The sequence below is a fragment of the Nanorana parkeri genome, unplaced genomic scaffold (assembly GCF_000935625.1).
Source record: "Nanorana parkeri isolate BGI_ZX_2015 unplaced genomic scaffold, ASM93562v1 scaffold2017, whole genome shotgun sequence".
Lineage (NCBI taxonomy): Eukaryota > Metazoa > Chordata > Amphibia > Anura > Dicroglossidae > Nanorana > Nanorana parkeri.
In genome coordinates this window covers 51,255-63,602 of record NW_017308285.1, presented here as the reverse complement: position 1 = coordinate 63,602, position 12,348 = coordinate 51,255, and the positions used below count along the sequence as shown (strand labels likewise).

Genomic DNA, 12,348 nt, shown 5'->3' with positions numbered 1-12,348 from the left:
AACCCCTGAAAAACAACCCCCCACCATAATCCCCCCTCCACCAAACTTTACACTTGGCACAATGCAGTCAGGCAAGTACCATTCTCCTGGCAACCGCCAAACCCAGACACGTCCATCGGATTGCCAGACAGAGAAGCGTGATTAGTCACTCCAGAGAACACACCTCCACTTTTCTAGAGTCCAGTGGCGGCGTGCTTTACACCACGGCATTAAACGCTTTGCATTGCACTTGGTGATGTAGGGATTGTATGCAGCTGCTCGGCCATGGAAAACCCTTCCATGAAGCTCTCTATGCACTGTTGTTGTGCCAATCTGAAGGCCATACGAAGTTTGGGGGTCTGTAGCTATTGACTCTGCAGACAGTTGGCGACTTCTATGCACTGTGCGCTTCAGCATGTGCTGACCCCGCTCTGTCATTTTACGTGGCCTACCACTTTGTGGCTGAGTTGTGTTGTTCCCAGTTGCTTCCACTTTGTTATAATACCACTAACAGGTGACCGCGGAATATTTAGTAGCAAGGAAATTTCACGGATGGACTTATTGCACAGGGGGGCAACCTATCACCGTACCACGCTTGAATTTTGAATTAATTTGTAGCTAGGGTTTCGTTTTTTTTAACTTTTGGAACATTTGCATGCTTAGCTTTTTTATGTACAGTTGTGTGAAAAAGTGTTGGCCCCCTTCCTGATTTTTCATTGTTTTGCACGTATGTCACACTTTAATGTTTCAGATCATCAAACAAATTTAAACATTAGTCAAGATAACACAAGTAAACACAACATGCAGTTTTTAAAGGAAGGTTTTTATAATTAAGGGAAAACCAAATCCAAACCCACATGGCCCTGTTTGAAAAAGTGTTTCCCCCTAAACCTAATAACTGGTTGGGCCACCCTTAGCAGCAAGAACTGCAATCAAGCGTTTGCGGTAACTTGCAATGAGTCTGTTACAGCGTTGTGCAGGAATTTTGGTCCACTCATCTTTGCATCTTTGTTCTCACTTTTGTTGCCAGCGGTTTAGACATTAATGGCTGTGTGTTGAGTTATTTTGGGGGGACAGCAGATGTACACTGATATACACACATGTATATATGGTTTTTTTTTCTTTTTCTGCTCGCTCGCGCGTGCCCCCTGGCGCGCACACGAGCAGAACACCCTGCCAAGTGTAAACAGCAGGTAACAGCTGTTACATACACGTGTTGGATGGCTCTACAATGGTCTCATTGCTTGTGTGTGCCCAACAGTGTTTGGGCCCCCTCGCCCCCCCTTCAGTGCTGCCCCCACCACCACCGCTGTTACTGGCTACGCTGGGCTCTGTTGCCCCTCTGCGGGCCAGGGGCTCTCTGCAATAAGATCTCTGAGTCCACAAATTATGTGTATTACATTACTTCCGTATTTAGCTGTCATTTCTCTGGCTGCTGTAGCATGAGAAGAAGTTGGTGTAGCGGGACTTTGCTTCATTGGCTTCTTTGGGGCCCCTAGGGGATATTAGGGGTCTTAGAGAGGACTTGTCATTGTGCCTGGATGAATAAATGTCAGTCAATATATCACAGCGCTGAATACTGAACAAAGGCGGGGAAAGTGGTTACTTTTTTTGCTTTCGTTGTGATAACTATTGGAACTTTCAATACATTTTCACAGGGCTGCTGCTGTTTTCCTGACATTGGATCAGGTTACGTAGGTAACGTTTGGTGGAGAAATGAAGGATAAAAGTGACAACGTCTCGTGTTTTCATACTTAAAGCAGTTCTCTGCCCGGCTTCTAATAGAATGATTTTCAGCTCCACTGATTATCTTTCACCCGGCGTTATTATTGTCACCATCATTTTGTGTAGGCAGCAGTATTCTTCAACCTCCCCAGGCGATGAAATGTCTTGACCCGGTGTGCTTGTTTCTTACAAGGAAGCCTAATGGCGAGTCCCCCCAGAAGACGGATAGCCGCAGCCTGTGTGTACGGATTAATTATTCATATAGAGGGACGCTCTGTGAAAGCAAAAGAGAACATCACAGCCCATCTATAAATTACACTGGTACAGTGGAGCTGCAGTGATACATTCCACATGCACTAAGTCATGTCAACTTTAGATAGCGAGTTCGGCCATAAAGGAGGAAAACCCTCTACGCAAGAGGATATAATGCTCCAGGCTTTAGTTCTGCCGGTATCCCTTATGTTAGCTAGTTTCAGTAACCTTCTGCATGACCTTTAATTTCAAAAGCAGCCGCTCTCCACGGGTCATTTTGCATAAAAACAGTCTTTATTTGAAATCAATCAGCAAATAAACTCCATTGTAGCAATCCCCATGGGCAAAATGTTAACGCGTTTCACCACTCGGGCTTATTCATGCAGATATCTACATGATTAAAAGAGAACTATGGGGTAAGTGTTTTTCCCCATAGTTCTCTTTAGGGTCACGAGAGGACATATACTAGCGTCCTTCTGTGACCCAAAGCTATTGCCCACGATATACTGTAAGCGCCGCAGCCGGGACGGATCCCGACATTACCCAACTGCGTGAGTGACAGCTGGCTCTGCCTATCTAGAGGCAGAGCCAACTGTGCCCGCCCCCTCCCCCGTCTGTTCCTCCACTCACTGCTGGAGAATCGGAGAGGGGAGGGGGGAATCCCTGCGGGCAGCGGTGACTGACAGTCACTGCTCTCTGCAGGGAGACAATCAAGAAGTGAGCAGATCGGTGCATGTTTCTGCTCACTTCCCAATCAATAGCGCCGACCTGTAATGGTTTCTTTGTCACAGGTCGGCTCTAACTATGAGGATGAGTGGAAATCCCTCACCTCATAGACCTCCTTTAAGCCTGAGTGGTGAAACGCGTTAAAGTTTTGCCCATGGGCATTGCTACGATGGTGTATATTTGCTGATTGATTTCAATAAAGACTGTTTTAATGCAAGGCAACCTGTGGAGTGTGGCTGCTTTGGAAATAGAAGCTATTGTAGGTGAGAATGCACTCTCTAGCCTGCACCTGGGGTGTGCATGTCGTGTTAGTCTGGTCTGGGAATTGGATCGGTGGGGATCTCTTGGAGCTTCTGCATTACCTGTCACAGTTTACAACAGCAGTATAATTTCTCAAAAAGAAAATCCACCTTTAATTATTAAAACCTGTCTTCGAACTCCCATCCAGTGAGTTTGACTAGACTGAGATGATGCCATCTGTCTGCTGCAGGGAAGAGGATGCCTTTCCATGGTCTCTTCTGACCTGTGATCAGTACATTCTAACCAGGGCCATCTCTATAATGAGTAAGCCTGAGGCTGTCACCTCAGGTGGCATCTTCTTAGGTCTCATTGGGGGGTCGGCAGGCAGGGCAACATAGCCATATGCCTGCCACCCCCTTTCCAGCCAGAATTGCCCAGGTTGCTATGGGCGGGGCAACCTGAGATGCTCTGGCTGGCATCCTGCTCAGCTCCTGGCAACCAGTGATGTCACTGGTTGCCAGGAGCTGAGCAGGACGCATCCCCCATTAGTGTGCACCACTGGCACCCACCCCACCAACCTCCCCCCGGTGTCTCAGGGGGTGAAGACCTGGTGGTAAAGTTGTAGTGTGCAGGGAAGAAGCAGCACAGCACAAGGAGCCAATCAGTTCATGTACTGACAAGAAGCATGCCAATCGGTGGGGAGAGCAGAGTGACAGAGAGATGAGCTCATCACTGAGTAGCATCTCCTTTACTGTCCAGTCACATGCTAGGGGCAGATCCAGTGAGCTTGGGGGAAATGAGTTAAATTATGCTGGCCATCAGACCGAGGACATCTAGAGGCAAACAATACTGCAGGGAAATCTTCAGATTGAAGCAAAAGCTGTTTTTGTTATTTTATCCTGTAACCTCAGCTTTTATATTTTACAGCAACATTGGGTATTATATTTTGTTTTGGGGAATTAAAATTAACTTTTTGTAATTTTTTGCTGAAATTTTGCTTTTAGGTTTGCTAAAGAGTTGCGCTAATATCAGCGGCGTAAAAATTTGCACCTGCCGCCATTTTATTCTACGGGGTCTTTGATTTAAGAAATACATTCTGAGGGTGGTGTTTATTAATTTTCAGACTTAAAATGTGGATTATAAAGTGTGCGCCAAAAATGCGCTGGCAGCGAAAAGGTTAAATGGCCATAGTTTTTGATGGATGTCTGCTTTAAACAGTAATGCACATTTTTAAGCCTGTCTTCCTTTTCTGTTTGTTTTTCAAGTCTATGACCTCAGAAATGGAATCCCTGAGGCCCAGCCAGGTGATAAACCTTTCTACACAGTGGAGTACAGTCTTGACTTCCACAAATTTGGAGCGACCGTGCCGGTGGTTAATTTTAGGTGTGTATGAGAGTATCTTTATTGGCAGATCTTTTGTGCCCTGAGATAAATTTCCTGTGAATCCATCGATTGTATCCCACTCCTGTAAACTTATTATCAAAAATGTCCATAGGTCCATAGCCACAGGCAGCCAGCTGGCAGGACGGATCCCTCCATTCGTGCAATTTAACATGAATAGGGGAATTTAGTGACACTAAACTCAGGAGTTAAACCCTAAAAATACATTCAAGTACCTTAACTATTAACAACAATGTAACTTATTTGTGTATCACTCGGCTGTAGATCCTCTAATCCTCTCTGAATTGGTGCTGACACTGTCCTTCCTTCTGGAGGGGGGGGGGCTACTCTTGCTCCCCATGGTCCCTGTGTGTGTTGTAAAGTAGCCACTGCTCCAAGCTCACTCCCAGGATGAACTACAATCTCACATTCAGTTTACTTATATGTATTGAGATTGTAGTCCATCACAAGCGCGAGCTTGAAGCGGTGACTACTTTACAACACACACAGGGACCATGGGGAACAAAAGTAGCCCCCCTCCAGAAGGAAGGACACTGTCAGCACCAATTCAGAGATGATTTGAGGATCTATAGCCGAGTGATACACAAATAAGATACATTGTTGTTAATAGTTAAGGTACTTGAATTAGGAATGCACCGAAATGACTCATAACTATTTTAAAAAAAAATCTTTTACACTATTTTTGATAATTTTTATTATTATTATTTATTTAATTTTTTACTTTACTGTTAGGGGCTCTAAACAGACCACTGATATTTTCCTATAAAATAGAAGAAGAGATTGAGGACACAGAGTCCTCAATCTCTTATTCTGCAGCCCCTGTTATGAATGAACAGGAATCCTCTTGACTGAGTGCTCTTGTACATTCATAAAGTGTGGAAATAGTGTGAGTTACTATGTCCACAACCATGAATGAACAGGAAATGATGTAGAGCACTTCCTGTTCATTCATAACTGGGCACACAGTAAGAATACTATCAGGGTTATTCACAAAAGGGTGAAGCATTTGGAGAAGGGAACAATCTAGGACAACATAGCTGAACTGGGAAGTGAGCTGAATTGGAGAATTTTTCCAAATCAGCTATGTTGTACTAGATTGTTCACTTCTCCTTCCTTCTCCAAACTCTTCACCCTTTAGTGAATAACCCTGTATGTCCTCAGTTCTGATCAATGAGTACTTGTAACTCTCTCTCCATTCTGATTCCTCTGCCTGTCACAGGTGGCCAATCGGGGCGGTGCAGGGACTCCTGTGACAGCTGACAGCCATCTCCTCCCCACACCGCCCCGTTCAGCATCCTCTGAGCTGCCTCGCACCGCCCTGCTCGGCCTCTTGAAGCTTCTCTCCACCCTGCTGGGTGCCAGTAGCTGGATCCTTTATGTCTCCTTGGATCCCTGCTGCCTCTGCTGACCCAGGCGGGGGAGAGCAGTGGGAATCAGAGCGGAAACAGATGGGCGCCCGCCGCTAGGAGAGAAGCTAGGGATGCACTGAATTTTTGCCCGTTATGGTGCTATCTGCATTTTGTCCATAGTACCATTTTTCATGACCAAAATTTTGGTGCATGCCTAACTTGAATGCATGTTTAAGGTTTAATACCTGAGCTGAGGTGTATGGTTCAGCTTATATAGAGCTTGGCGGCACTTGTAGAGCAAACGTCTTCTATTGGAGGCTCCAGTTGGACAGTAGCTTTTATAAGTGCGTGAAAACTCTTTTGCCTGGAGCTGCTTTTCTTTCTAGAGAAAGAGATATAAAACTATTAAGTAGCTTCCTGATGGCATTATGGAACATGCAGCTGTTCCTGAAGTCTCACACAAAGTAAACAGGAGGAAATTCACTGATCTCAGCACTATATTTGTGTCTCAGGAACTTCTTGGCCAGGCTGAGGGTTCAGCAAAGCTGCATCATTATTAACAAAATGCTAACAGTGCAGAAGTTTACTATGTCTAAATTTTTTGGGGCAGATGTCCACATGACCAGGTAATTGCTGTGCGCAACGTGATTTATGGCAGAAAATAATGAACGTATGGCGTTTCTCTAACAGGAATACTGCTCTTTAGTGTTTGCAATATCGGTTAAAATATATGCAAGTGAATTAAAGCTGAACTCCAGGCAAATTACTAAATAGACAAGAAATACAAATAAGAGAGCTGATTTACCTGCCACATGATTTTTTTTTTTTTCAAATTCTTTATTTGTCAACAGCGTTGTACACAGTAATACAGGGCATCTGCCCAACACCAGTGTCAATTGTAATCATAACACATCGTATGCGCATCCCAAACAAGGAGGGATTGCAAACATTTAGTGAAAGTGAAACATATTACTATATGCTTTTGGCATCATTTGGTACAATAAAGCATTTCCCATTGTTGCAAAGGGTCCTCACACCCTACATTTCCCTTGCGCCATTTCGTGTCCCCCACCTCCTGTTGACCTCTCCACGGAAAGTGTAATACATTTTTAGTCACTATCGGGGTGGGGAAAAGCATCTCAGGCCTACACACCCCATAGTGAAATTGTGCATTCCAGTGGATTTGTATGTGGTCGCACAATCTTATTAAGTATTCGTATGTGGGGGTGTTCTACCGCATTCCCATCAGGTAAAGAAAGGACATCAAAAGGAGATTGGAAAAAGATATAACTGCAGTTAGAAAGCAAGGTGGTGGTGGTCTACTCCCTCCTAGGGCCTAGACTTCCCGATCCGCTTCCTGATCGGGTAATGCCTGTTTGTACATGTCTGAGTACCTGAAGTGAAGCCATGCTCCCCACGTTGAGCAGAGGCAATCCTCGGTGTTGCGCATGGACGCTGTAAGATCCTCCATGCGGTAGATGTCATTAATTTTCTCAAACCACATGCGGACTGTTGGAGGAGTGGGCCGGCGCCATAGCATTGGGATACAGGCTTTGGCTGCTGCCACATGATTTGTATTTGTCCATCCACTCTCTGCCACACAGCACAGCCCTGTCTAGCACGACAGGAGACCTGATTTTGATCTGCTGGAACGGCTGGCTGCAGACTATTCTGCCTGAGTTGATAGGGGTCCCAAACCGGGCTTAAGGAAATGGAATTGAGCGTCCACTCACGTAAGAGTGCGAGTCGGGAGTACTTCCTTTGGTCGGGGATTTGGAGGGTCACAGTGCCTCCTGATTACCATAGGCTGGGATGGCAGAGAGCTGGCGGTGTCAAGCGCCCCCCAGGAGTGGCTCTAGTAACACTATGGGTTTGGGACCCCACTGTCTGAAAGGCACTCAGGTCATGACACCAGATGATTTTTCTCCACTTCGCCTCTTGGGCTAGGTCTTCTGGCTAAATGTTTAAACCGTTCTACAAGGCTTAGCCATTGTCTTGCACGCTGGCCCTTATTTATTTTTCTCACTTTTGTCTGTACACTTCACTTTTTATATGTGCGTTTCCTTCACTCGGGAGGATGGAGGGTGTGGATCTTTGGTCCTGCCAGGAAGTCTAGGGGGTGGATGTGTGGCCATTAGGTTCTTTCCTCCCTTAAACCGAGGGTCTCCCATCCGGGGAACCCTCAACCTAGAACTCAGAGGTTGGCTTCGGCTGACCTAGAGGAATGGGTCAGCCTGGCTTCAGCTAGGTGGACATGAGTGCTCTGCCCCTGTCAGGAGCCTTGCACGATTGGGGGTCAGGGATAGGGCGTTATCTCTTCGGTAGATGGATCACTTGACACACCCTAGTGCACTTTTTTTGTTCACTATGGTGTTTAGCTTTTGCACACGCACCGCGGATTAAAATTTATTTTTAATACAGAACTGCATTAATATGTGTATTTTATATGTGCCTGGAGTTCATCTTTAAATATATTGTACAACAAGCTAGATGGATGGATGCATTAGGTGTGATGGTGTCAGTGGGATTTAGACTGCCAGAGTTCGTGGCAGAAGAGGCTGAGGTCACTGGTCTAGCAGCCATAAAGGATTAGGTGAGTATATATTTTTTTATTTGCGCCCTCTAGACCAAAATGAGTTCTTAACCCTTGCAGTGGGGAGTTTAACTTGTTAGATTCCTGAAGTTCCTCTTTATGGAGGTCTAAGCCCTGCTGAAGTCATCCCGTCTAAAGCAGTATACACACCTGTATTAGATGTAAGGACGCAAAGGGAAATTCCACAACCGGACTGGAGGGGGATAAAGGTAAGTTGTCACAGCAGAAGGGCCAAGCATCAGGTGAGTATATCTTCTTTATTCTGGCCCCTAGAGAAAAAACGAGCAGTTAACCTTTGTAGTACGGGGTAGTCCCACTGCAAGGGTTAACTTTTTAAATAACTTATTTCTTCTTTAAAGTGCAACTCCATTTATGTTGAGAAAAAAATCAATCCTCTCTGGGTGATCAATGTACATTGGATTGGGTTTTAACAAACGTCTTTGCAGTTTCCTACCTGTTTCTGTTCTAAAGAAATAGCAGTTTGTTCCAGCATGTTCTTTCTATACTGATGCCTGAAAGGGAGGGTCTGATCCCTGAATGGGAGGGATTGAGATGGTGGACTTTCTGCATTATAATGAGGAAAGTTGCAGTGTCAGCATCCATTTAGTAGTAATTATCCCTCATGCTGTCTGTCATGCCACCTCTTTAACTGATCCCTAATGTTATGGGAAGCCTGCCAAATATTAAATGTTTATAAAAAAGGAATGTTATATGCAAAGTAAAAAACAAACAAACATTAAAAAAAAACAAAAATTAAATGATTTAGAACATTATTGTTTTCTTTTATTTATGTTACTAACACATTTGATTTGCTTTACAGGGAATCATATAAAGTTAAGGCTGATACATTTATTCCTCTTCAGAGATTGCCCAAGATGCCATGGTAAGTATGGTGACCACTTATTGGCCAGGTAATAGTGGAAAGCACACTATGGCATTCATATTTCTCACCCAAAAATCCCTGATAATTTAGAGGACTGACAAATGACAAATGATAGCAAATTATGCAACAGCATGCTATGCACTTAAAGTGAATTTCTAGTAAATATCTCCTATACTTATTGCCCGTCCCTTTCCTATGTGCAGCCTGCTGTACTAAATACTTACCTTGCTCCCTATCCTTCAAAGTGTGGCGCTGTCAGACACTGTACAGCCATTCCAGTGTAATAGCCCCAGTATGGCTCCTCTTCTTAGTTTGCAAACTTGCAGAGGTACAATTCATTCCTATGCATGAGCTGTGATCCAGCTGTATTAAATTAAAGTGACTCTAAACTCAGGAGGTAAAACATTAAAATGCATTCAAGTACCTTAAAGGAGAACTATGAGATGAGTGATTTCCACTCACCTCATAGTTCTAGCCGACCTGTGACAATGAGACTGTCACAGGTCGGCTCAGTAGATCGGGAGGTGAGCGAATGCATACCGAGTTGGCTCACCTCTCGATCCTGTCACGGCTCTCTGCCATGACAGGGGTAGGTGCTGGATTCCCCTCTCCCCGCTCCGATCTGCCAGCTCTGACTGGCGGAAAGGACGGGGGAGGGGGCGGGTACAGCCGGCTCTGCCTCTAGATAGGCAGAGCCAGCTGTCACTCACACAGCTGGGCAGATCCCGCCGTCCATGTCGGGATCCGCTCCGGCTGCGGCGTCTCAGTATACCGCGAGCTGTATACTGAGCTTAAGGTAACAGGAGGACGCTAGTTTGTGTCCTCCCGTTACCCTAAGGAGAACTATGGGGAAAAACACTGACCCCATCGTTCTCCTTTAACTATTAACAACAATGTCTCTTATTTGTGTATCACTCGGCTGTAGATCCTCAAATCATCTCTGAATTGGTGCTGACACTGTCCTTCCTTCTGGAAGGGGGCTACTTTTGTTCCCCATGGTCCCTGTGTGTGTTGTATAGTAGTCTCGCTCCAAACTCGTTCCCGTGATAGACTACAATCTCAATACTAATTAGTAAACTAACATAAACTAATCGTCCATCTACTCCTTGACAATGTGGCTGCATTGGACTGTAAACATTGCCGCAGCCACGATGTTTCACTTTCCATTGCAGCACATTTAAAACGGCATGCTGAGTTTATTAGGTGCCACCGCCTGTCAAACTTGCTCATTAAAGTCAATGGGAGTGTTGCGCAACTGCATTCCAAATACTTGCCATGCAGTTGAATTGTGGTTTTTCCAATATAAATTCCCCCTTGAGATGGAAAAAAAAAGGCATTTATGAGGCAGCAGTATTACCTATTGAATGCCTGCAAACCAATTATTTAGCCACCTCCAGAAAAGCCATCCACTGCGAGATACTTTTCAGAGGTGCGGTACAGTCTGCCACCCATGTGAAAAAGGCCTAAGAGTGGAAATCATAATTGTTTCATTTTTGTCATAAGTAAAACATTTATAGTATTTATAATCATCATAATGTTTGCTCTGACTTGACTATTATAGAACATGTACACTATAAAATATAGTAAGCTATATTTTATTATGTTTATAATAACTGGTGAGTGACTGCTGCTAAACATTTAGTAAAATCTCCATAATAAAATCAACATATAGGATGGAAGAGTTCTTCATGTGCATGTATGACCCATCCGTATATTGGATACATTGGGGTGGAACTTTGGTAGGTCCTGGTGGTAGAGCTATTAGTATGGGTCAATTACACTTCTGTTCTCAATGAAAAAGCTGCTTGGTTGCTTGTAGGTGACACTATATTATTACATTTTATTGACACTGTAGCAAGGTTTCTCTTCCTGGTACCTATTGATTTTCTTTTTAATATTCTCCAGTCTCAGTCTAACAGGTCTAATCCAGTTAAAGTGATCCTGTCAGGCTAAATAAAACTCCTAACTGAAGGTTCTCGCAACAGAATAAGTGCTTTTATTCAACCCTTAGTTGGTCAGTGTCTCCTACAACCTCTAGGTTCCAGTGGTGTAGCCTCCATCAACACCTGGGGAAGAGTGGATCCAGTGTCCCCCAATGCATGCTCTGGTTTTATCCTTCGATTCTTGGATGAGGTCAGAGGATGGAGCCACAGGATGCTGGAGAGCTAAGTATAAGATCCTGACAGGGTCACTTTGAAGTTAAGTCTTAATAATACATTCAAGTACCTTAACTACTAACAGCAATGTATCTTATTTGTGTATCACTCGGCTGTAGAGCCTCAAACCATCTCTGAGCTGGTGCTGACACTGTCCTTCCTTCTGTAGGGTGATTACTTTCGTTCCCCATGGTCCCTGTGTGTGTTGTAAAGTAGTCACCGCTCCAAGCTCGCTCCCGTGATGGACTACAATCTCATGTTTAGTTTTCTAATTTGTATTGAGATTGTAGCGGGGACTACTTTACAACACACACAAGGACCATGGGAACAAAAGTAGCCCCCCTCCAGAAGGAAGTTCAGTGTCAGCACCAATTCAGAGATGATTGGAGGATCTACAGCCGAGTGATACACAAATAAGATACATTGTTGTTCATAGTTCAGGTACTTGAATGTATTTTTAAGATTTAACTCCTGAGTTTAGTGTCACTTCCAGTGAAAGTTAGGGTGGTCTTATTCTGATGATTTATAATAGCCCGAAGTAATATTATGTTCCAGGGGAACAATGCATTGGAATGTTTAGATCTTTATGATAAATATACAGTTAACATCCGGTTTTTGTAAATAGAAAAGAGATACTGAAGGGAGATCTTTGTAACAAATGACATTTCTTATGTTTTCTAAATTGGATAATAGCGACTCTTTCCATCCCCAGTGTTCCATATAAAGTCAGAGTTCAGAAGAAGAGCGTGGAGGAAGAACTGAGAGATGTGAAGGAGCTTAACTCCTGGAAACCTGCTCAGCGATCCTTCCTCTTTGACTTACCCATCAACTGACACTAAATGAAGGCAGAATAGAGGGAAACAGAATGTGTAATACTTCTGTTATACAGCCTACATTCCTTGTATTGTAATTGTACAGTATTGCTATATATTTACTTTCATTGTGTAAATATTATTTTCATCTCTGTAGCCAGGAGTAAGTGCACAGCACACAGATGTTGGACTTCCTTTAAAGCTAAACTCCACCCTTACCTTTTTTTCCCAC

The 12,348-nt window shown here is 44.1% G+C and overlaps 1 protein-coding gene across 1 annotated transcript in view; it reads left to right on the top strand.

The window, feature by feature from the left end:
• SPATS1 (spermatogenesis associated serine rich 1) overlaps positions 1-12,137 on the top strand; it is a 42,783-nt gene extending 30,646 nt beyond the window's left edge. Inside the window, exons 5-7 of the mRNA XM_018572391.1 lie at positions 4,188-4,305; positions 9,086-9,148; positions 12,017-12,137. Of these exons, the coding sequence (XP_018427893.1) occupies positions 4,188-4,305; positions 9,086-9,148; positions 12,017-12,137 (302 nt within the window). The remainder of the gene's footprint in view (positions 1-4,187; positions 4,306-9,085; positions 9,149-12,016) is intronic.
• Positions 12,138-12,348: the final 211 nt, after the last annotated feature.